Genomic DNA, 21,973 nt, shown 5'->3' with positions numbered 1-21,973 from the left:
TGAGTCTGCACTCTAGAGCCCGTGAGCCACAACTACTGAGCCCGCGTGCCACAACTAATGAAGTGCATGCACCTAGAGCCCACGCTCTGCAACAAGAGAAGCCACTGCAATGAGAAGCCTGCGCGCCACAATGAAGAGTAGCCCTGCTCACCGCAACTAGAGAAAGCCCATGCCCAGCAACAAAGACCCAAAGCAGCCAAAAATAAATAAATATACATCCTTTAGCAATTAAGTGTTCCAGTGGATAAGCAACAGACTTGAAATGCAAAGGATTCTAACTCTACTTAATAAGTCAATCTGCTATGGAGTGCTAGATAAATCATAATTACTCTACGTTTTATATGCCAGTAAAATTCAGAGCAGTTAGGTCAGAGTTTTGCATAAGTGCTCAGAACGACTGAAAGCGGGCCTGGGAAAGGTTTTTGCATTAATTATCTTTCCCTACCCAATAAATTACCCCAAAGTTTGGTTGCTTAAAATAAATATTATCTCCCCAAGTTTTCTGTGGGTCAGGAATTCAGGGTTGATTGGGGCTGCCATCACCTGAAACTTGACTGTAGCTGCGGGATGTGCTTCCAAGGCAGCTTACTTACATGCTTGGCAATTTGGTACAAGAGACATCAGTTCCTTTCCACAAGACCTCCTGAGTGTCCTTGTAACATAGCAGCCAGCTTCCCCAGAGTGAATAACCCACGAGAAAGAGATAAGAGGATACAACACTCTTTTTATGACTTTGCTTCGAAAGTAAATAGTATAACTTCCACATCACATTCTATTCTTTATAGAACAAAGAGTCTCTAAGTACAACACACATTCAAGAGGATCAAAGTTAGACGCCACTTTTTAAACGGAGAGGTGTCAAAGAATCTGCAGATATATTAACATCACTTCAGGGTTTCAAATGATGAGTAAACAGCTTCAACAACATAACCAACAAGGTTTGGTTGACTAAAAAGAATCTGTGCTTAACCATTTTCATACCACGTATTTTCTACTTATGATAGGAGAGAGGCTGCATCACCATTTGTTAACAATCACCAAAGAAAAAAGTAAGCCAACAGAAAAAAGGCAAGGCACTTCAGCTTTTCACATCTGATACAGTAACGATGATGACAGGCAGTTATATATTTGCTTTAGTTTTACTTTTGTTTTGTTTTGTCTTCCTGCAAGGAGAAGGAAAATTATGGTGACTAAATCATGAATAGATCAAAAATAATTACAAAGCTGGACTGGGACGAACAAGTATTTATGATTCAGAGCCACATAAAAGATTTTCTCAGATATAAACAAAAAAACACAAAGAAACAGAAATTTAGATATGCATTCATAATAGGGGGGTGCTTGGGGAGAGTGTATTATACCATGATTGCTACAGATTTGTATCAGAGTAACTTCTGAAACAAGGAACATATACAGTGGGGAAAAAAGCTACTTGCAATAATTAAGCTTTATTTTGAAAATAAATGTCTTAAGTCACTAGACAATGAACACTTGACCAAATTCACCTGTTAAGATTTTGAGTTTCATTAGAGGAGGCAAGAAGGCCTAGGAAACAAAACTTTCTGAGGTCAATGAAGTAACAGCCGTCCTGATTTCCTCAATAGGAAGCTCAAAAATTGTCCTGAATTGGAAAATTAAACCACTTTAAAATAAATTCATTAAAAACCCACTCTACCAAGTTGATAGTGTCCTGCCAAAATTCAAGTCCACCCAGAACCTGTGAATGCGGCCTTATTTAGATATAGGGTCTTTGCAGATATAACCAAATTAAGATGAGGTCACACTGGGTGGACCCTAAATCAGTGACTAATGTCCTTGTAAGAGGTAACTTTGCAACACAGAGATACATGGAGAATAAATACCATGTGACAAAAAGAGCCAGATATTGGAGTGATGTGTCTATAAGCCAACGAATGCCAAGGATTGCCAGCAACAACCAGAAGCCAGGAAAGACCATGGAACAGATTCTTCATCTGAGGCCCCAAGAAAGAATCAACCCTGCTGACGCCTTGATTTCAGAACTTCAAAAAAAAAAATTTCTGTTGCTCTAAGCTACCAAGTTTGTAGTAATTTATTATGGCAGCCAGAGAAAACTAACACGTCCACCTAGCTAGTATTACGGAACTTAAGTAATCTCATCATTTGCAGTATTAAAATATTTATTCACAAACTCAGAACAATGGGAGATAGCATCTCCATTGAATGCACTGCTCTTTTTGGGTACTGTCACAGGGATGAATTTGACTTAAGATTCCAATGGACTTTGTACATTGCTGTCAGCCATCAGAGAGCCACTGAGGTTCTCCCAAGAGCCAGTAAAGCACATGCACAGAGCAGGAGGTCAGTTCACCTTAGATGATATCCAACAGCCATAAAAAAACCTATGTCTTTGTTGAAGTCCTCCTGCTGGACCAGAAGTTTAACACAAAACTGCAGGTTTCAAGAAGTTAATCGTCCAGATTTAAAGTCCTCTTATCTAGATAACCAACAAGGACCTACTGTATAGTACAGGGAACTCTGTTTAATATTCTGTAATAACCTAAATGGGAAAAGAATTTGAAAAAGAATAGATACATGTATATGTATAACCGAATCACTTTACTGTACACCTGAAACTAATACAACATTGTTAATCAACCATATTCCAATACAAAATTTTAAAAATTTTTTAATAAAGTCCTCTTATATTGTGCTTATTACATCATAGCGATGACAGTTTTTCTAATAGTAACTACTGATAAGCTGTGGGTTACAATTTCACTTTTTACTACTTCTGAGTTTCCAAAAATAATGTTTCCCTTAAGCTCCATTTAAATTATTTTAAACTCAAGCCAGTGCAAATATGCATGGCTGATTTTACATACCAGTCTGACAGAATGAAGCAGTTTCTAGTGCTTTCTGAAAAGAATGGCTGGACATTTTTCCATTTTATCACCCTTACATCTTCAGCACAAACTAAGAGATATTACATAGGATAAAATATAAACTTCTGCCCCATTTATTTCCTATCAAATTGTGTTATAACATTTCTAAGACTCAACTATTATTTGGAACACCCAAGGGAACTGGATTCAGAGTCTCCAAAAAAGACGTTCCTTTGTTAATCTCTCCTGATTAAAGCTTAAGCCAGTACAACTTAATACATCTCCACTAAGAGAATATTCATAGTTACCTGAGCAACTGGCAAGCATATAAGAATGAAAATACTGACCACAAAAAGTCACCTTTAAGGATTATTTTTCTAGAAAGGCCTGCCTCTCTCTATATAAAAAGCAATATTGACCTACCTTGTTTTCGAACATCTTCTACAGCAGCCACAAGCTCCTCCTTGAGAAACTGACTCTCCTTTGCAATTTTATCCCCCTTCTCCAAGAAATTCTCAGTTGCCTGTTCAACAGATGCAGCCAAAACATGGGCCTTCTTAGAACGACCTCTCTTCTTATTAGAGGGCCCCTTGCTATTGGTGTTTACCAGGGTTGTAACCTAAAAGTTTCATTTTTGAAAATTAAACTGTAGTCAATTAAAATTTAAAAAAAAACAGAAAGACTAACATCTTTAAAGGTAGCAAGAATAAATTCTTCATAATAAAATGAAACATCACACTTACGAGATTCCACTAAGCATTAACAAATAACATACAACTCTCTCCATATTTAAGATATTCAGGAATGATACTCTATTTAGTTTCCAAAATAATTTAGCTATCTCAATGTGTAAGCTAAGAAATATAATGAATATTTTAATTCTTCAAACGTGATCATTAGGTTTTTAAACTTCATTTTACAAATTAAAAACTGGTAACAAACAAGTTACGTCTCTACTGCATGTCATCAAGAAGGTTAGAAAGAGGTTAACAATGAATTTATTAGATCTGCCTGGAGGTCACATTTTTCCATGTTTTCAACCTGTGCAAAATGTTTTAAGATAACTTGCTTCTGAAATCTTTTCAGTGTATTCACACAAATCGCAATTAATTAGGAAAGGCCCTTAATAAAGAAAGGAACAATTGCCCAAAGCAGCCTACTGTGATGTTTTAAGTCCCAGACATTAACCATCATTAACACATATAATAATGATGACCTGTATAGGCTGAAGATGACTGAACATCTATTAGTGTAACGCGGTCCACAGAAGACCTGAGAGCTGCAGTAGATGGGCTCCAAGAAAGTAAATATTCTCGAGTATTACCACCCACTCCTACTTACTTACTTATAATACTAGTTTATATTTATGAGCTAGAATGGAGTTTTTTAAAAAGATAGCACATGCCATTACATCTCATTTTCATGCTCGCACAGTATCTGTCTGTCTGTCTGTCTGTCTCTCTCTCTCACACACACACACACACACACACACACACACACACACACAGGAGTAAAATGTGCCAAAACACTAAAAGTGCATAGCTAGTTGCTAACAGTTAATGAAATGTCATCACACTGTGATATGTGTACTTGTAACAAAACATACCAAACCTACACCCTCAAGTTAAATGACCTGTTAATCAATCCTAGACAACAAAAGGTGTGTTAAGCAGGGTGAAGAAGCTTAACAGTCAAGGCTCCGCATCTTATCTTTTTTTGAAATACTTTTAAGTATTAGTTGTACTACATACACTAGCCCCTATTACTGCCAGTAAGACTGAAAAAATGGCAGCAAATGTGTTTCTAAAGGGCTAAATGAATCCACACATCAATATTTAACTATTAGCGGAGCCAAACTGTCTCATTACTATCAGCCTAAACTCAACCACTCAAATTAAGGCTTTGAACTAAATAACCTTGCCCTGTGTTTATTACCTGGGCCTATTGCTATGGAATCATGTTACAACAACTACGTATTTGTTTGCAGTTTCTTACCTGGGTAACAAGAGGCTCCAACAGTCTTTCAACTGCCAGAGTCCTGATCTCTAGACTTTTGGGGTCCCATTTGAAGTTTATGTTGCCTGCGTGGACAGCAGTCATTTCTGAAAGAGAAAGAGACAAGGTCAGGCAAGTATCAAGCACAAACGTGAAACATATAACAAGTCTTCTCCTACTTAAGGACTTTTATACCAGGAAAGCTACAATCACAAGATGAAAAAAATTCTTACCAGCCTGCACATGAGGGCCCATAATTCTTACAACCTCTTACACTTAAGATTTCGAGTTTACAAACATTAGGGCTACTGTAAGAGGGCATTCCCAAACACAGAGCTTTTCCCTTTTGGCTTCTCTGGCACCAAGACACTTCTACCTCAAGTTTTTCCACACTGACTTAGAATTAGGATGAAAAGCTAAAGTGAAAGAAGACTAATACAGAAGATTCTGGTTTTTCTTATTCCAAAATATTTATAGTACACTATTATCTAAAAGGTAAACCTCACTTCACTGTTTGATGGATTCTTAGAGAATATCTTCTCTTACTATATTAAAACATAATGCTTAAGCCTACTGCCCTCTGCACCTACAGCTATTATCACTTGTAGCCAGAAGAAATTTCAAGTCACACTTAGTCAAATATCACTGTATCAGTGTCAAGGTAAACCTCCATTAGACAGAGGCTTTAAGACTAAGGGAAAAAGACTTCAGCCAAATACCAAGCAGCTGGTGTTTGCTTCTAAAAGTAGTGCCTCAAAGATTAAAGAAAAACCAGAAAACCAGGTGAGACATGTAGCTGAAGTAAACACTAAAACTCTCCAGACAACAAACTGTTCATAGAAATATAAAACCTTTTAGGGTGCATTTTTGTGAACAAGAAATTCTACCTCTCAAATTTTATTCTAAAGGAAAAATTAAGGTACATGTAAAAACTTGGATACAATGATGTTCACATCAGCACTGTATATAGTCATTAAAAACTGGAAACTACCTAAATTTCAAACAGATCACTGAATAAATCACACAACCAACCACACAAGGGGATACTGTGCTACTCTTTAAAAACTATACTGACAAAATTCAGAAAAAACAAAAATTAGTGTTCTCACTGCCCAGGTCTTTATTTCTATTAAATACTATTTCCTTTAAAAAAAAAAAAAAAAGGCTTATTAAAGGTCTGATATAACCTATTGCGCAGAAAGCAAGGAAAGACACAAAGACTAACAAGATCATATCAAAAAGATACTAGAACCAAAGGCTCCATTGGCTAAATTCACAAGTTGAGTATCAAGAAGAATAACTGTAACTGCCTATTAGATAGCTATCCTACGACCACAGGGATCCCCAAAAGAAAGGGGGTGGGAAGAGAATTTCTGTACCATAAATATAGAATAGAATTAGAAAATGACCATTTTGTAAACCCCAGTGGGATAACTGATTCAAACACGGATTATCAATGAATGTTAACACCATTAGGTGATAGGCTATTGGGGAACAGGGTATTTGTAAGGTGCCGAAGTACCACCTGAACAGGCTACTTATTAATTACAAAGCGGGGAGGATACACCTTTACAGCGTTGGGATCTAATAATCATCCCCTTAAATAACTAAACTTAGTATTGCTAATAATGCAACTCTGATAGTATATGCCTAACCCAATGAAATGTGAAGTGCCCTACGTTTCCTAAAAAGTACTCTTAATGAAAAAAAAGTTTTAAATGTCTTTCAAGAGCCTCTGTATTACTATAAACTGAGCAAAATTATCTGTGCAACAGCAAAATTAAAATTAAATGTTTAACCTGAGTCTAATGAAGCCTCTGCACAGGGATTCTAAGCCTTTTTCAATGTACGGATCCCTTTAGCAGTCTAGTAAAGTCTATAGACTAATGTTGTCCAATAGAAATATAATACAAGCCACCTATGTAATTTAAATTTTTCTAGTAGCCGTGTTAAAAAAGTAAAAAGAAACTGATGAAATTAATTTCAATAATATATTTTATTTAAAACAGTATATCTAAAATATTATCGTTTCGTTATGTAATCAGTTTTTTCTAATTAGAGATGTTTACATAAGTACTAAGTATTGGAAATCTGGGATGTGTTTTACACTTAAGGCACATTTAAATTCAAACAAGCCACACTTCAAGGGCTCAATAGCCACATGTGGCTAGTGGCTTCAGTACTGCACAGGGTAGCTATAGACCCTTTCTCAGAACTTTTTTGAAATGCGTGAAATATAATTCAAAGGATTACCGCCGAGGGGGCTTCCCTGGTGGCACAGTGGTTGAGAGTCCGCCTGCCGATGCAGGGGACACGGGTTCGTGCCCCGGTCCGGAAGGCCCATGAGCCATGGCCGCTGAGCCTGAGCGTCTGGAGCCTGTGCTCCGCAACGGGAGAGGCCACAACAGTGAGAGGCCCGCATACCGCAAAAAAAAAAGGATTACCAAAGAAACACATATATTGAAATTTAGTTATAAAAATACTTTACAAATGTGCGATGCAGTAATATATATGCTCTTTATTAACATATTAAATAAGATGTCAAGGGACTTCCCTGGCGGTGCAGTAGTTAAGAATCTGCCTGCCAATGCAGGGGACACAGGTTCGAGCCCTGGTCCAGGAAGATCCCACATGCCATGGAGCAACTAAGCCTGTGTGCCACAACTACTGAGCCCGCACTCTAGAACCTGTGAGCCACAACTACTGAGCCTGTGTGCCACAACTACTGAAGCCTGCGTGCCTAGAGCCGGTGCTCCGCAACAAGAGAAGCCCCCACAATGAGAAGCCCGTGCACTGCAACAAAGAGTAGCCCCCGCGCGCCGCAACAGAAACAAAGACCCAACAGCCAAAAATAAATTAAAAAAAAAAAAAAAAAAATAAACAAAGACCCAACAACCAAAAATAAATTAAAAAAAAAAAAAAAAAAAGTCAAGAAGTCTGATAACTACTTCAAAGTAATAATGAACACGCACTTTTTCAAGATACATTACAATTGCTACATATATGAAAAGCACTGAGATTCCTACTAGTGGGACAAAGTTTGAGGTTCAACTGAAAACTGGAGTTGGTTTTCTATTGTTAATAAAAGAAGGAAATGCTAAATTCCTATTAATATTAACAACAAAGACAAAATTTTTCCAATTCAAATTCAATGCAGGTTAAGAAACCCTAACCTCGACTGTATTGCAAGTTTATATGAAGTACAGAAGTTTATAGGGGATACACATGCATGTTAAACAACACCATGAGGTAACAGACAAATCCAGAATGTAAGGCATCCCACAAGACAACAGGACATTAACTTGTCAGAAAGTCAACATGGGGGGGTGTGGGGAATATTTCAGACTAAAAGGCTCAGGAGACATAAGAATCTAATGCAACACGTGTATCTTGTTTGGATCCCAGTTTGAAACAAAAAGCTATTAAGAAGACATTTGCAGGGAAATTGGTGAATTTTTAATATTTATATTATGGAATTACTGCTCAATTTCATAGGTGTAATAATGAATTGTGGCTGTATAGAAAAAGGACTATTTTTAGGAGATGCATGTTGAAATATCTAGGGGTGAAATGTCAAGATGATTGCAACTTTCAAATTCAGCGAAAGTAAAAATACATACACAGAGAGACCAAGGAATTATGAAAAAATATTCATAAATGTTAAATTAGATGGAAGACGTATGTGGCTGGGTGTGTATATCTGAAATTTCTCATTTTAAAAATGGGGAAAATGCAGAGGTTTACGAGAAAATGTTCAAAATACATACTACTGAAGACGGAAAGGGGATTTTGAAAACAATATGAAGTATAACTGCAGGGGGATATATAAACCAAAATATTAACAATGATGTTACCTCTAAGATTTGGGGATTATGAGTGGTTTTAACATTCTTTTTTATAATTGTATTTTATGATTTTTATAAAATGACAGGTATTTAGAAGTTATTTTTGTAATGAAAAAAAGTACAATCTTTATTTTACAAATTGTAAGGAGGACAATATAATCAAAAGGCAGGCTTGACCATCACTTAATCACTTTGAACTTGTTTCCTCATTTATAAAATAAAACTATCATTTACTTTTTAGAAAAAGACTATCAGGGACTTCCCTGGTGGTCCAGTGGTAAAGAATCCACCTTCCAATGCAGGGGACACAGGTTCGACCCCTGGTCGGGGACCTAAGATCCCACATGCCATGGGGCAACTAAGCCTGCACGCCACAACTACTGAGCTCTCACATCTCAACTAGAGAGCCTGAGTGCCACAAACTACAGAGCCCATATGCTCTGGAGCCCATGCACCACAACTAGAGAGAAGCCTGCGAGCCGCAACGAAAGATCCCGCATGCCTCAACAAAGATCCAGTGTGCTGCAATTAAGACCCGATGCAGCCAAAAAAATAAAGAAAAGAAAAATAATAATAGGGGTCTTCCCTGGTGGTGCAGGGGCTAAGAATCCTCCTGCCAATGCAGGGGTCACGGGTTTGAGCCCTGGTCCGGGAAGATACCACATGCCGCGGAGCAACTAAGCCCATGCGCCACAGCTACTGAGGCTGCATGTCACAACTACTGAAGCCTGTGCACCTCGAGCCTGTGCTCCGCAACAAGAGAAGCCACTGCAATGAGAAGCCTGCACACCACAACAAAGAGCAGCCCCGCTCACCGCAACCAGAGAAAGCCCGCGTGCAGCAATGAAGGCCCAACGCAGCCAAAAATAAATAAATAAATACATACATTTATTAAAATAATAATAAAGAAAAAAAGACTATCATTATCTTTAGACGGCTTTTGTGAACATTAAACTAAACAGACTGTGATCCGCTGAATGAGTCCACGCTAACATGAACAAAAGAGAAGAAAAGTTCCTCTGTAATAGGAAATTAACCAACCAATAGGGAAGGAATAACATATTTAGAAAAATCACCATTTATGAAACATCACAATAATATTCAGGCAAGAATTATCAAAGAATGCTAAAGCAACAGATGAAAAGTTTACTAAGAAACTGAGTACTTACATAGTCTCATAGTAACTCCCAACAGATTACTGACTACCAAGAGGGGAAATATAACTCTGTAGTACAGAAACCCGGCAAACATCACCTTAGCCAAGTGACAAAAATTAACATCCCTAATAATGGGACAAATGGACATCATGTACCCCCTGGTACAATGCACTGAGAAGGGTACAGCATCACCTTCTGTGGTATTTCCTACCAATATTATCTAACCTCAATCTTGTCATGAGGAAACATCAGACAAACTCAAAGTGATGGATATTCTACAGAATAACTAGCTACAGTCTTCAAAAATGTCAAGGTAGGAAAAACAAAGATAGGCTGAGAAATTCTTCCAAATTAAAAGAGGCTAAAAAAGACATGAAAACTAAATGCAGTCATTCTGGACTGAAAATTGTATTAGGAGGAAAAAAAATTGAGACAACTGATAAAATTTGATCAGGGACTCTGAAATAGATAATAAATAGTAATGTATCAATGTTAACTTTTCAAATTCCCATCATTATATTGTAGCTATGTCCTTGTGACATGTAATGGGAATGATGTCTGCAACTTACTCTCATACGGTTTAGAAAAAACTAATGTATTAAATATATGCATATATACAGAGAAGAACGGAAAGTGGGAGGAAGAGTGGGAAGGAGAAGAAAAGAAGGAAGAGAGGAGAAAGACAAGGAACAGAGGGAAATTGAAGGGGAAAATGAGAGACAGTATGGAGAAAGGGAGGGGTAGAAGGAGAGAAGAGAAGGGAGGAGGAGAGGGAGAGAACAAGGGGGGAGGGGAGAGGAGAGAGAGAGAGATGTCTTGAAATGTGGCTAGTGTAGCTGAGAATTGATTATCTTTATTTTATTTCATTTTAATTACTGTCAAGTAGCCACCAGTGACTACCTTATCGGACAGCACAGTTCTAAACCCTCTACAGAAAGCAACATCAGACATCTAAATCCTATATTTGAATAATGACCAGGACAAGGTAGAACTGCGCATGTCTGTGACCAGTACACTCCTAACAACTTTACTATAAAAAATATGTTTGTATCCTCTCCCATAAATGCACGTTTGAGGCACAAATAGGTAGACTCCTTTAGATAGAGCTGAAAATATTACTGGAGGCATCATCTAAAAATTCTAGAATCGCTGAAGATGGAATGCCGAAAGGAATGTGGATTTGCTTAATCTGGTAACACAAAATGCCCATTTCCAGGGAATTTGTTTCATTTCAAGTGGGCAAACTTGCTCTCTACACTCATATTATGTCAAGCCTATACTTTGGTTTTTAAAGGTTATTTGCCCACTAAACATCAGCCCAAGTCAGCAAACCCTAGGAGATGGGAGTCCTTTAGATTGCTACAGGACTGACAACAGCTCAAGCAAATGTCATCAAATGTCAAAGATAAGACATTTCAGAAGGAATGATTTTTCCCCATGGATCCCACATTTCTGTATCCTAGCATTCCAGCCACTGTATCAACACAGAACAGAAAATCTTTCAAAGGTTGCAGAGGGAAGGAGTCAAAAGACAACTTAAATGAAGTTAGCTGCAAGAAGACATGTGGTCACATTTGGATTTTAATTATTAAACAAGTACAACATACAACAATTCACTTTCCCAAAGAAATACACCTTTTCATTTTTTTCTTGAAATAAAAAGCCTTCTTGAAAGGAGTTCAGGGAAAAGCACTTAGCCCAACCCCTGCCTGAGGAAAGGTACCTGGCCTGAGGACTTGATTACTTTTGAAAACCAGCAAAAAAGATCCAAACACCATACACATGCATTCTTATGGTTTTAGAATCCATTGCTCAGGCCCAATGAGCAAAACTGGAAAGGATGAGAGTCCTGAGCTGAGAGAGAGAGACAAGGTCTCAAGCCACAGGGAAGCTGCCAAGGAGAAGAAAAGCTGTTTGGAGATAACTCAAAGAGGGAGCAAGCTGCCCAAGGTGAGCCTGGGAAGACTGGACCAGTCCAGTAACGGGGAAAAAGGCTTCAGACACTTGGAGAAAAATTAGGACTGCCTTAGAGAAAGAACAAGAGTCCCCTGATGATCTGTACACATGTTGATAGATAATAAATTATAAATTATCAAAAAAAGTCTTTTTGGTCTTTTGTTTTCCCAATTACAAAATAATTTCACTTTCTTATTAACTGGAAAAGAAGGCAGAGTGTAAGCACACTAATGAACTGCAAATGACCCTGACCTCTCTGGGTCTGGGGAGACCCACTAGTGACTGGTAAATGGGAAAAGCATGTGCCCAGCTTCCCATGAGCTCCAGGCAATCTTTATCATGCACACCTCTGGTTAGCAGATCATTCGATTTTTTAAGAGATCCAAACTTGCAGATTTTTACATTAAATCTCCCAACTTTAATGTTAGAAACTTGTTCCAAAAGATTTTACCACTGTATGGGACAAACACTCATATCTGAGTACTATGTTTGCCCTGTTGGTCACCACTTTGCAATCACTAAACAAGATTCTCCCCTGAAGTCCTTTCTGATTGATTCCACATCTCAGAACTCCACATCCTCTTAAGTACTGTCTCTGAGGAGGGAGGTGTTAAGGCAAAGGACTCAATCACTCACTTCCATTGAGAAACTTGAAATATACTGACACTTGAAAACTGAGAACCCATTCAGTGTGTTTTCAAGTCTTTCAATAACCATGATGGAAGCAGACCGCCTTGTGAGGCATCTTTAATCAAAGGCCCCTCCAAGAGTGACACCAAATGTTATTAAACTATACTACAGAATCAAGTTATGCTTTTGGTGACCCCAACCCTACAAGGATTTCAAACAGCAGAGGTAGAACATTTAAAAATCTAATGAAGGGCTTCCCTCATGGCACAGTGGTTAAGAATCCGCCTGCCAATGCAGGGGACACGGGTTCCAGCCCTGGTCTGGGAAGATCCCACATGCCGCAGAGCAACTAAGCCCGTGTGCCACAACTACTGAGCCTGCGCTCTACAGCCCACGAGCCACAACTGCTGAAGCCCATGTGCCTGAGCCTGTGCTCCACAACAGCAGAAGCCACTGCAATGAGAAGCCCGTGCACTGCAAGGAAGACTAGCCCCCACTCACCGCAACTAGAGAAAGCCCACGTGCAGCAACGAAGACCCAACGCAGCCAAAAATAAATTAAATAAATAAATTTTTTAAAAAAAGAATACTGACCTCTTCAAAGTTTAAAAAAGAATTTTAAAAATAAATAAAATCTAATGAAAATACATTCTCTGGAAAGAACATGGCTCCCGGACCCAGCTTCGTCATTTATTTATTCTCTGACCTTGGACAAGTGACCTCACCTTTCTGGATCCTCAGTTTCCTCATCTATAAAATGAAAGGGGTTGAATTCTAAGCTCCATGTCCTTCCAGCTCTGAAATTCTAGTATTCCCTTCATTTAAATGGTCTCTCAGTAGTCTCTGAAGTGTTTCATTAAACATAATTGATTTTTCCCAGGTTTAGCCTGTGGTATTCCTACCTGTATTTTAAGTTTTAATGTGATAACTATGCTTATGTTTCTTTATATGCCTTAAGTTGCTAGCAAGGTACTTTATGCAAAGATGCTTTATGCAGAGCAGACACAGTATTAGTTGAATTAAATTTATGCAATCTGATTTTGAAATATTTACAAGCCAACCAAGACAAAGTTCCTGCTTCAATCTTAGTCATAGCTTCTGCTTCTCTACAATTAATGACATTGTTTAAAGTAACTAAACAAATAACTTTTAAACTCTTGGCAATTTCTAGTTTTCCAATTAACTTACAGATCACTCCTTCACAAGACCTATTACAAAACCTACTAGAGCCAGCCAACCTTAATGAATTACAGCAACCTTAGGTTTTTCCAGGAGGGATCACGCTTAGTGGAATGAAATAAAAAGTTAAACTGTAGTTACTCAGTCTTCATTACCTTATAAATAGCAATCCTGGCTATAAAGCAAAAGTTCACTATAAATTCAGACAGGGGCAGAGACGGTAGGCATGTGACTAGCAATATTCATGACAGAAAGAGAAATGGAGAAGCAACAAGCAGAAAATAAAAGCATAGTTCCATCAGAACCAAGGAGGCTGATTGTTGGCAAACTGTCTCATTTGTGCAAAGAGCTATATACCTTCTCCAAAAATATTAAATGTTCATTTACAACAGAATGGCCACATTATTCTTAAAATCTGTCTGCTCCAAAGCTTTAGAATATCTGCACCTAGCTACTAAATGCCAATTTTTTTTTTAAACAGCAAGGTTAAGTTAATGCAGTGTTAGAATGGTTCATTTAAATGCAAATTAGGAAATTTAGAAATTAAAGTACCCACAGTAACGTTAACTGTCACAGTGCACAAGATATAGGACTGTGGATTACTCAGGGCAGTCGTAGGGATGCCAGGTTGCATCTGCATTAAACGGAGTTACCACAGCTGGTGGAATCTCAACTCTCAAATCTCCCAGTTACTGTCAAAAAAAAAAAAAAAAGGAAACCTTTATAATTAAAACTCACTCCAGGGACTTCCCTGGTGGCACAGTGGTTAAGAATCTGCCTGCCAATGCAGGGAACATGGGTTTGAGCCCTGGTCTGGGAAGATCCCACATACGGCAGAGCAACTAAGCCCATGCGCCACAACTACTGAGCCTGCCCTCTAGAGCCCACAAGCCACAACTACTGAGCCCGCGTGCTGCAACTACTGAAGCCCTCGCGCCTAGAGCCGGTGTTTCGCAACAAGAGAAGCCACAGCAATGAGAAGCCTGCACACCGCAACGAAGAGTAGCCCCCGCTCGCTGCAACTAGAGAAAGCCTGTGCGCAGCAATGAAGACCCAATGCAGCCAAAAATAAATTTATATATTAAAAAAAGCACAGGTTCATGTAAACAAAAAGAAAACCTGTTCCCCTCCAACCACCACAAAAAAAAGCACAGTCTCTTTCTAATCACAAATACAATATCATTGTCCAAAAAAAAAATGCTTAGCCTTGGTCAAACGTGAGAGCCAAAACACAATCAAAGTAAAAAGTTTCCATCTACAACACAATACTGGATTACATAAACCAGTGATCAACTCATATACAAATACATTTTATATCAGGAACTTATATGGCACATAGTACAAGTTGTCACTCCACTTCCAGGTATATATAGATCTATAAGAAAAAGGACACTTGGCTAGATCTTTATTATTTTTTTAAGATTATAATTATGATTACTTTTATTATTATAATTATTTTTAATCATAATAAAACATACCATCACTCTCATTTTGTTTCTTATCTTCTCTAGAGTACCAAAGGCAATGTGGAGGTACTTCCCTGGCAGTCCAGTGGTTAAGAATCTGCCTTCCAATTCAGGGGACTCGGGTTCCATCCCTGGTCGGGGAACTAAGATCCCACATGCCGCTGGGCAACTAAGCCCGCGAGCTCCAGAGCCCGTGTGCCACAACTAGAGAGAAGCCCGCACGCCCCAACAAAAAATCCCACAAGCCGCAACTAAGACCCGACACAGCCAAATAAATACGTATTTTAAAAAAAAAAACAGGCAATGGGGGAAACACAGGGAACAACTGAATGAAAGAACTTCCATGCCACAAGCGTTAGGAGACACAATGATTACCAAGAGCACTAAGCAAAGGACAAAAGGTAAACCTAAAAAAACAATGTTCAGTCCACCATTTAGGCACTCAATCAGCAAATATTTTAGTGCCTTCTCTGTATAGACACTATTTGAGACCAAAAACTCTGCCTTCATCAAACTACACTGTAGTAACAGTATAAATAAGTAAACAAATAAGACAATATCTGTGCTAGAAAGAAAAGTAAGCAGGATAATGGTAATGCAATTAGGTAGGGTCCTTCCAGGGCCTTTCTGTCTGGGTAACACGAGCTGAAATCTGAAAGTCAAGGAAGGGCCAATCAAATGAATTATTTGGGGGAAGAGCGCTGCAGGCAGAGGTAACAGAGACAAGGCAGCATCTCCCAGGGCTTAGAGAAAGCGGTGGCCAATGTGGCTGGAGCATAGAGCAAGAAGAGGTAAGAGAGATCAAGTGAAGGAAAAAACAAGCTCCAGAGCTGCTGAAGTAACTGCAGTGTGGTCTGGATATCTGTGTTCATTTACTTAGCTTCCACTCGACATGGTTGAGACCATCAACAAAGGAAGTGTTTAAGAGAAAACTGCACTAAGCCCTCTAACAGGCAACTGATTATGGATACACAGGAAGTCCCTGTTTCCATAAGAAACTGGATGACTCTGGTCTGAAAAACAAAGATGAAACCAGCATGTGGACTGGAAGCACAAGAGAAAAGAGACAAAGGGAGGAAAAAGAGGGTTTTGTTTTACAACAATGGGACTAAAAGGCAGAGAAACTTCTCACACAGCTGAGAAGTGCACAGGAAGAAGAGGACTGTACTTTTCTTGGAGAGCTAGGAGAAAAGATGCCGGAACTTAACTAGAGTATAGGAAGTTACCCAGACTAAGAAAGCAAGAAAGAACTATCTCTAAAACTTGTAATGTATACCTTTGATGACCTAGTTTGTCATTCACTTGTCAATGACTGACCAATTACCACATCCTGGGGATCCTGCTAGGTGCCAGGGACACAAAGACTAATTAGAAATCCCTACCAGATCATCACAGCAATTAATTATTAAGTACAAAAGGAAAAAGTTGCATTTAAATGGAACAATCCGGCAGATGCCACTTAATCACAAGTGTTTAAACTTAGCCTCACCACCAGTAGAACAACCTGACAATCATTTCAATGCCCTGAGAAAAGTACATCATCACACATGTACTGTTCCTGCCAAAAGTGGCAACAATAAGACAAATCCAAACTGTGGACATTCTATAAAACTGGCTTAAACTCTTCAAAAGTGTCAATGTCATGGGGGAAAAAAAGACTGAAAATCAAAACTAAAGAGATACAGGGGGCTTCCCTGGTGGTCCAATGGTTAAGACTTCATGCTCCCAATGCAGGGGGCCCAGGTTCGATCCCTGGTCAGGGAACTAGATCCCGTATGCCATAACTAAAAAGACCCCGCATGCCACAACTAAAAAGACCCTGCATGCTGCAACAAAGATCCCACATGCCGCAACTAAGATCTTGTGCAGCCAAATAAATAAATATATTTTTAAAAAGAATATAATTTGAAAAAGAACTAAAGAAATGAAACAACTAAATGAGGTATGGGATCTTTTACTGATTCCTGGATTAAAAAAACTATGAAGGACATCACTGGGACAACTGGTGGAATTTAATATGAATATGGACTGTACATGAGATCAGTGCTTCTGGGAATCTTGTTAAAAGGCAAATTCTGAATCAGTAGGTCTAGGGTAGTACGTAAGAGTCTGAATTTCTCACAAGTTCCTAGGGAGAGCAGACACTGGTTCTTGGACCACTCTTTAAAAGAAATCATGTTACTATATCAATGTAAAATTTCTTATATAGTGTAGTTAAGTAAGGCAATGTCCTTACTCTTAGAAGTTACATGCCAAAAAACCTAAGGGTGAAATACTTGGTGTCTGCAGTCTACTTTCAAATTCCTCAGAAAAAAAGTTTATATAGAGTAATGGAGCAAATTTGAAAAATTTTAACAATTGATGAAACTAGGTAAACTGAAGAATCAAGTGCTCGTTGTATTACGCTTTTACAACTTTTCTGTACGTTTGAAGAATTTCAAAAACAGCTGGGGGAAATGCTCACAGTCTAGAACAGAAAATAGTTACAATAAAACAGAAAGTATAGAGTTGTACAGTGAACCACCAGTGCAAAGAGGAGCACCCAGGAGGGAATCCCCAATGGCCAGAGAGTCCTCACTGAGGATCTGATGTACTGGGAGGGAGGGAGGACGGTTGTTTCAGTTTGTGCAAAGGGACCAGAGAACTTTGGCACCTTCCAAGAACCACAAGTGTAAGTGAAAAATATAAGACAGATAGTGAAATGGCAGAAGATAAGGCTAAAAGATAAGCAAAGAAATTAAGAAGGCACTGGAGGTTATCTTTCTTAACTTGAAAATACCATTCTATAATACTTGAGAAATCCTGAAATGCACACCCCGCCCCAGAAAAAACCCTCAAAGACAAAGGAGAAAACCCCACCTCTTACAGTAACCATAGTAAAGACCAAAAGCCAACAGCAAGTGCCTTCCTGGCCAGAGCAGCACTTTCCCAGTCTAAAGGACTTCATGCACATGACCGCAGAGCTCAGTTCCTTAAACCCCACAAGGCTCGAGCCAAGCATTTTCCTCCCCATCTATTCCCCCTTGGCCTTCCTCATCTCCCCCTACCAAAGCTCCACCAAACCAGGTCCCCTAGAAGGAGACTCTAGGCCCCTTTCCTCCTCTTCCCTCCCCTCCTCTGCATCTTAGTAAATATCTCACTCTACTAACCCTTCCCATTCTCAGGAGTCTTCTCATTTCCAATCACTCTCCAGACAGCCCCAGTTATCATTGTCATGGAATCGACTCTCCTCTGAAAAGAACTTGGCATTGCTTCCCCACCACAGGCAGGACGAAGCGGAAACTCCTACAAACCTTACTCACAATGGCCTGCCAACCTCATCACCTGTCTCTACTCCAAACTCTTCCCCAGATAGTATAAGTCTCCAGACCTTTATATAAACCCTATCCTCTGCCCAGAGCACCCCTCCAGACTCTTCCGTCTTCCTTCAAGGCTCACACAAATGTCCTCTGCTTTCATAGAAAGAGCTGTTCCCTCTTTTCTGGGTTCCCCCATCACTTTACAAGCATCTCTATTTCAGCACTTGCCCCATAGCACGATATCAGTGTTTCCATCTCCCATAAAGCTGAGAACTCCTTTAAGTACAGAGATCATGCCTTTTTTGAGCATGGTAACTTTCATCTAACAACATTCTATAAATGATTAACTGAACTGGCTCGACTGTTTTTAGATTTCCTCTAGCAACACCGATGTGTGTGCAAAGAAATCTCTCTCCCGTTATAGATTAGCAAAAAAAAAAGGCAGGCTTAATAAATGCATTGTATTTAACTGAACCCTTCCCCCTGCAATTGAGATACAGCAAACTAAACACGACCTTAGACCCTAACTCAATAAAGATACCTAGAAAACATTACCTCTTTCACAGGTCTTAATGACACCAAAGAAGCTTAAATTTCTCTCAAGGGTTGCCATCCTCCATTTCCTTGAGTTTTTTCCCCTCGTCCCAAGGGATCAAGCTCACATTTCACTTATCCACTTCTGTGCAAAATGACAAGTTTCTAAAGATACACTTCAAAGTCAGTCCAGAACTTTTCTGAGAACATGATGACCCCAGGTCCAAGGAAGCAAGAAAATGATAACAGATGATTATAAGAAACCTTTGCCAATTTATAGAGATCCCCAGGAACAGAAAACCCCCAAGAACACTGACTCATCAGTAATAATAACCTACCCTTTCAGCTCTGCCTTATTCAGTGCACTATCATTTTTCACAAACCATGATTAAGAGTCTAGATTAATACTGAAATATTTAACATAATGAAATATTCAACATACCATGAGAGAATAGTAACAATGCATCTTTGCTTGGAAACAAAGCACGTATCAGAGCTGCACAGGGCAAATGGACTATTAGCAAAGGCTCCTATCCTTCGTGTAACTTGAAATGGGCCACAGTGAATGCGTTTTCTGAGTTATCATAGCACTTTCAGTTTCAAGAACAGTCTGCAGTCTAACCTAATAAACCAGTACATGTAATCTGATAATTAACCAGGTTTTCAACACACTCTTCAAATCATAATGTCTAATACTAACAAAAAAAAAATAAAACATAGCAATAAAACATTTTCAAAATACAACTGATGAGCCACTTACTTATGACAGCATTTAATAATGAAATCTCAGAACAAGAAAAAGGAAATCCACAGCTCAGTATAATGAAATGGAATAGCCAAAATGAAATAATCCAGAAAAGAACTACCCTTTAAATTAGCAATTAAGGAATTACATCAGTTATCTAACACTAAGATCAAATTGGATTAAATTATTACTTCATCACAAAAATTAAATGCAAATGATAAATTTTTTCTTCTGTAAAGCCCTCAAAGTCTTTTTTTTTTTAATTCTTACAGATGATGGTGGGAATGTAAGTTGGTACAGCCACTATGGAAAACAGTATGGAGGCTCCTCAGAAAACTAAAAATAAAATTACCATATGATCCAGCAATCCCACTCCTGGGAGTATACCCAGATAAAACTATAATTCAAAAAGATAGGGACTTCCCTGACAGTTCAGTGGTTAAGACTCCACGCTGCCAATGCAGGTGGTGCAGGTTCCATCCCTGGTCTGGGAACTAAGATCCCACATGCCACATGGAGTGGCCAAAAAGATTTTAAAAAAAAGATACATGCATCCCTATGTTCATAGCAGCACTGTTTACAATAGCCAAAACATGGCAACAACCTAAATGTCCATCAACAGATAAATGGATAAAGATGTGGTACATACTCAGCCATAAAAAGAAACGAAACTGAGTTATTTGTAGTGAGGTGGATGGACCTAGAGTCTGTCATACAGAGTGAAGTAAGTCAGAAAGAGAAAAACAAATATCATATGCTAACACATGTATATATGGAATCTAAGGAAAAAAAAAGTTCATGAAGAACCTAGGGGCAAGATGGGAATAAAGACACAGACCTACTACAGAATGGACTTGAGGATATGGGGAGGGGGAAGGGTAAGCTGTGACAAAGTGAGAGTGGCATGGACATATATACACTACCAAATGTAAAACAGATAGCTAGTGGGAAGCAGCCGCATAGCACAGGGAGATCAGCTCAGTGCTTTGTGACCACCTAGAGGGGTGGGATAGGGAGGGTGGGAGGGAGGGAGACGCAAGAGGGAAGAGATATGGGAACATATGTATATGTATAACTGATTCACTTTGTTATACAGCAGAAACTAACACACCACTGTAAAGCAATTATACTCCAAAGATGATGTTAAAAAAAAGAAAAAAACTATCTCTGAATGGAAGCATTGGGTTTAATCAGTTCTGAATTTGAACAGTCTCTTTGTTTCTCTGTACCACTAGAAAGAGTGGTGTGCTGAGCAAATATTGTTAATGTGCCTGAAAGTCTACCTTCAAAGTCTCTACAGAGGTTTAACTGTATATAAGCCAAGGGTCACCCTTAGGGTTCTGGTTTTAGTCCATTTTATAAAACTAAGACTGTAGTGTCCTCTGTATTCTTTTAGTGTCATCTAAATAAAGTTCTAACTAATATTCCCAAATGTTATGTTATCTTACAGGTGAAGGGCAATCACAGGTTTAAATGAAGGCAAACTATAACCATGCAGGCCGTTCTTTTTTTTTTTCAGTACGCGGGCCTCTCACCGTTGTGGCCTCTCCCGTCATGGAGCACAGGCTCTGGACACACAGGCTCAGCGGCCATGGCTCACGGGCCCAGCCGCTCCATGGCATGTGGGATCCTCCCGGACCAGGGCACGAACCCGTGTCCCCTGCATCGGCAGGCGGACTCTCAACCACTGCGCCACCAGGGAAGCCCCTGCAGGCCGTTCTTGTGTTGGAAATGTGACTGTTAAAATTCTCTCAGTAAAGTTTCGCAGTTTTGTACCCCCCCAAAAAAAAAAAAAAAAAAATGTGGTACACATATACAATGGCATACTACTCAGCCACAAAAAATGAAATAATGCCATTTGCAGCAACATGGATGGACCTAGAGATAATGATACTAAGTGAAGTAAGTCAGAAAGAGAAAGACAAATACCATATATCACTTATGTGTGGAATCTAAAATATAGCACAAATGAACCTACCTACAAAACAGAATCACAGACATAGAGAACAAACTTGTGGTTGCCCAGGGGAAGGTGAGGAGGGAGAGGGATGGACTGGGAGTCTGGGGTTCGTAGATGCAAACTATTACATTTAGAATGGATAAACAACAAGGTCCTAAGGTATAGCACAGGGAAATATATTCAATATCCTGTGATAAACCATAATGGAAAAGAATATTTTAAAAATGCAAAAAAAAATTCTTACAGATGAAAATTACAACTTCCACAATAAAATTCCCTCTCTTCTTTTACTACAATGGGACCACTGAACAGATGACAAGAAATTTTAAAAATCTAATCACACT

At 38.9% G+C, this 21,973-nt stretch overlaps 1 protein-coding gene across 1 annotated transcript in view; it reads right to left on the bottom strand.

Annotated features, from left to right (window-relative positions):
• The window catches only part of CTNNA1 (catenin alpha 1), a 169,697-nt gene that overhangs the window by 137,688 nt on the left and 10,036 nt on the right, over positions 1 to 21,973 (bottom strand). Inside the window, exons 2-3 of the mRNA XM_024752286.1 lie at positions 4,860 to 4,966; positions 3,288 to 3,483 (exon numbers count right to left, since the gene is read on the bottom strand). Of these exons, the coding sequence (XP_024608054.1) occupies positions 3,288 to 3,483; positions 4,860 to 4,964 (301 nt within the window). The 5' untranslated portion in view covers positions 4,965 to 4,966. The remainder of the gene's footprint in view (positions 1 to 3,287; positions 3,484 to 4,859; positions 4,967 to 21,973) is intronic.

Source organism: Neophocaena asiaeorientalis, unplaced genomic scaffold (genome assembly GCF_003031525.2).
Source record: "Neophocaena asiaeorientalis asiaeorientalis breed wild unplaced genomic scaffold, Neophocaena_asiaeorientalis_V1.1 scaffold204, whole genome shotgun sequence".
NCBI lineage: Eukaryota > Metazoa > Chordata > Mammalia > Artiodactyla > Phocoenidae > Neophocaena > Neophocaena asiaeorientalis.
The sequence above is the reverse complement of the archived record's forward strand: the minus strand, read 5'-3'. Positions and strand labels throughout refer to the sequence as shown.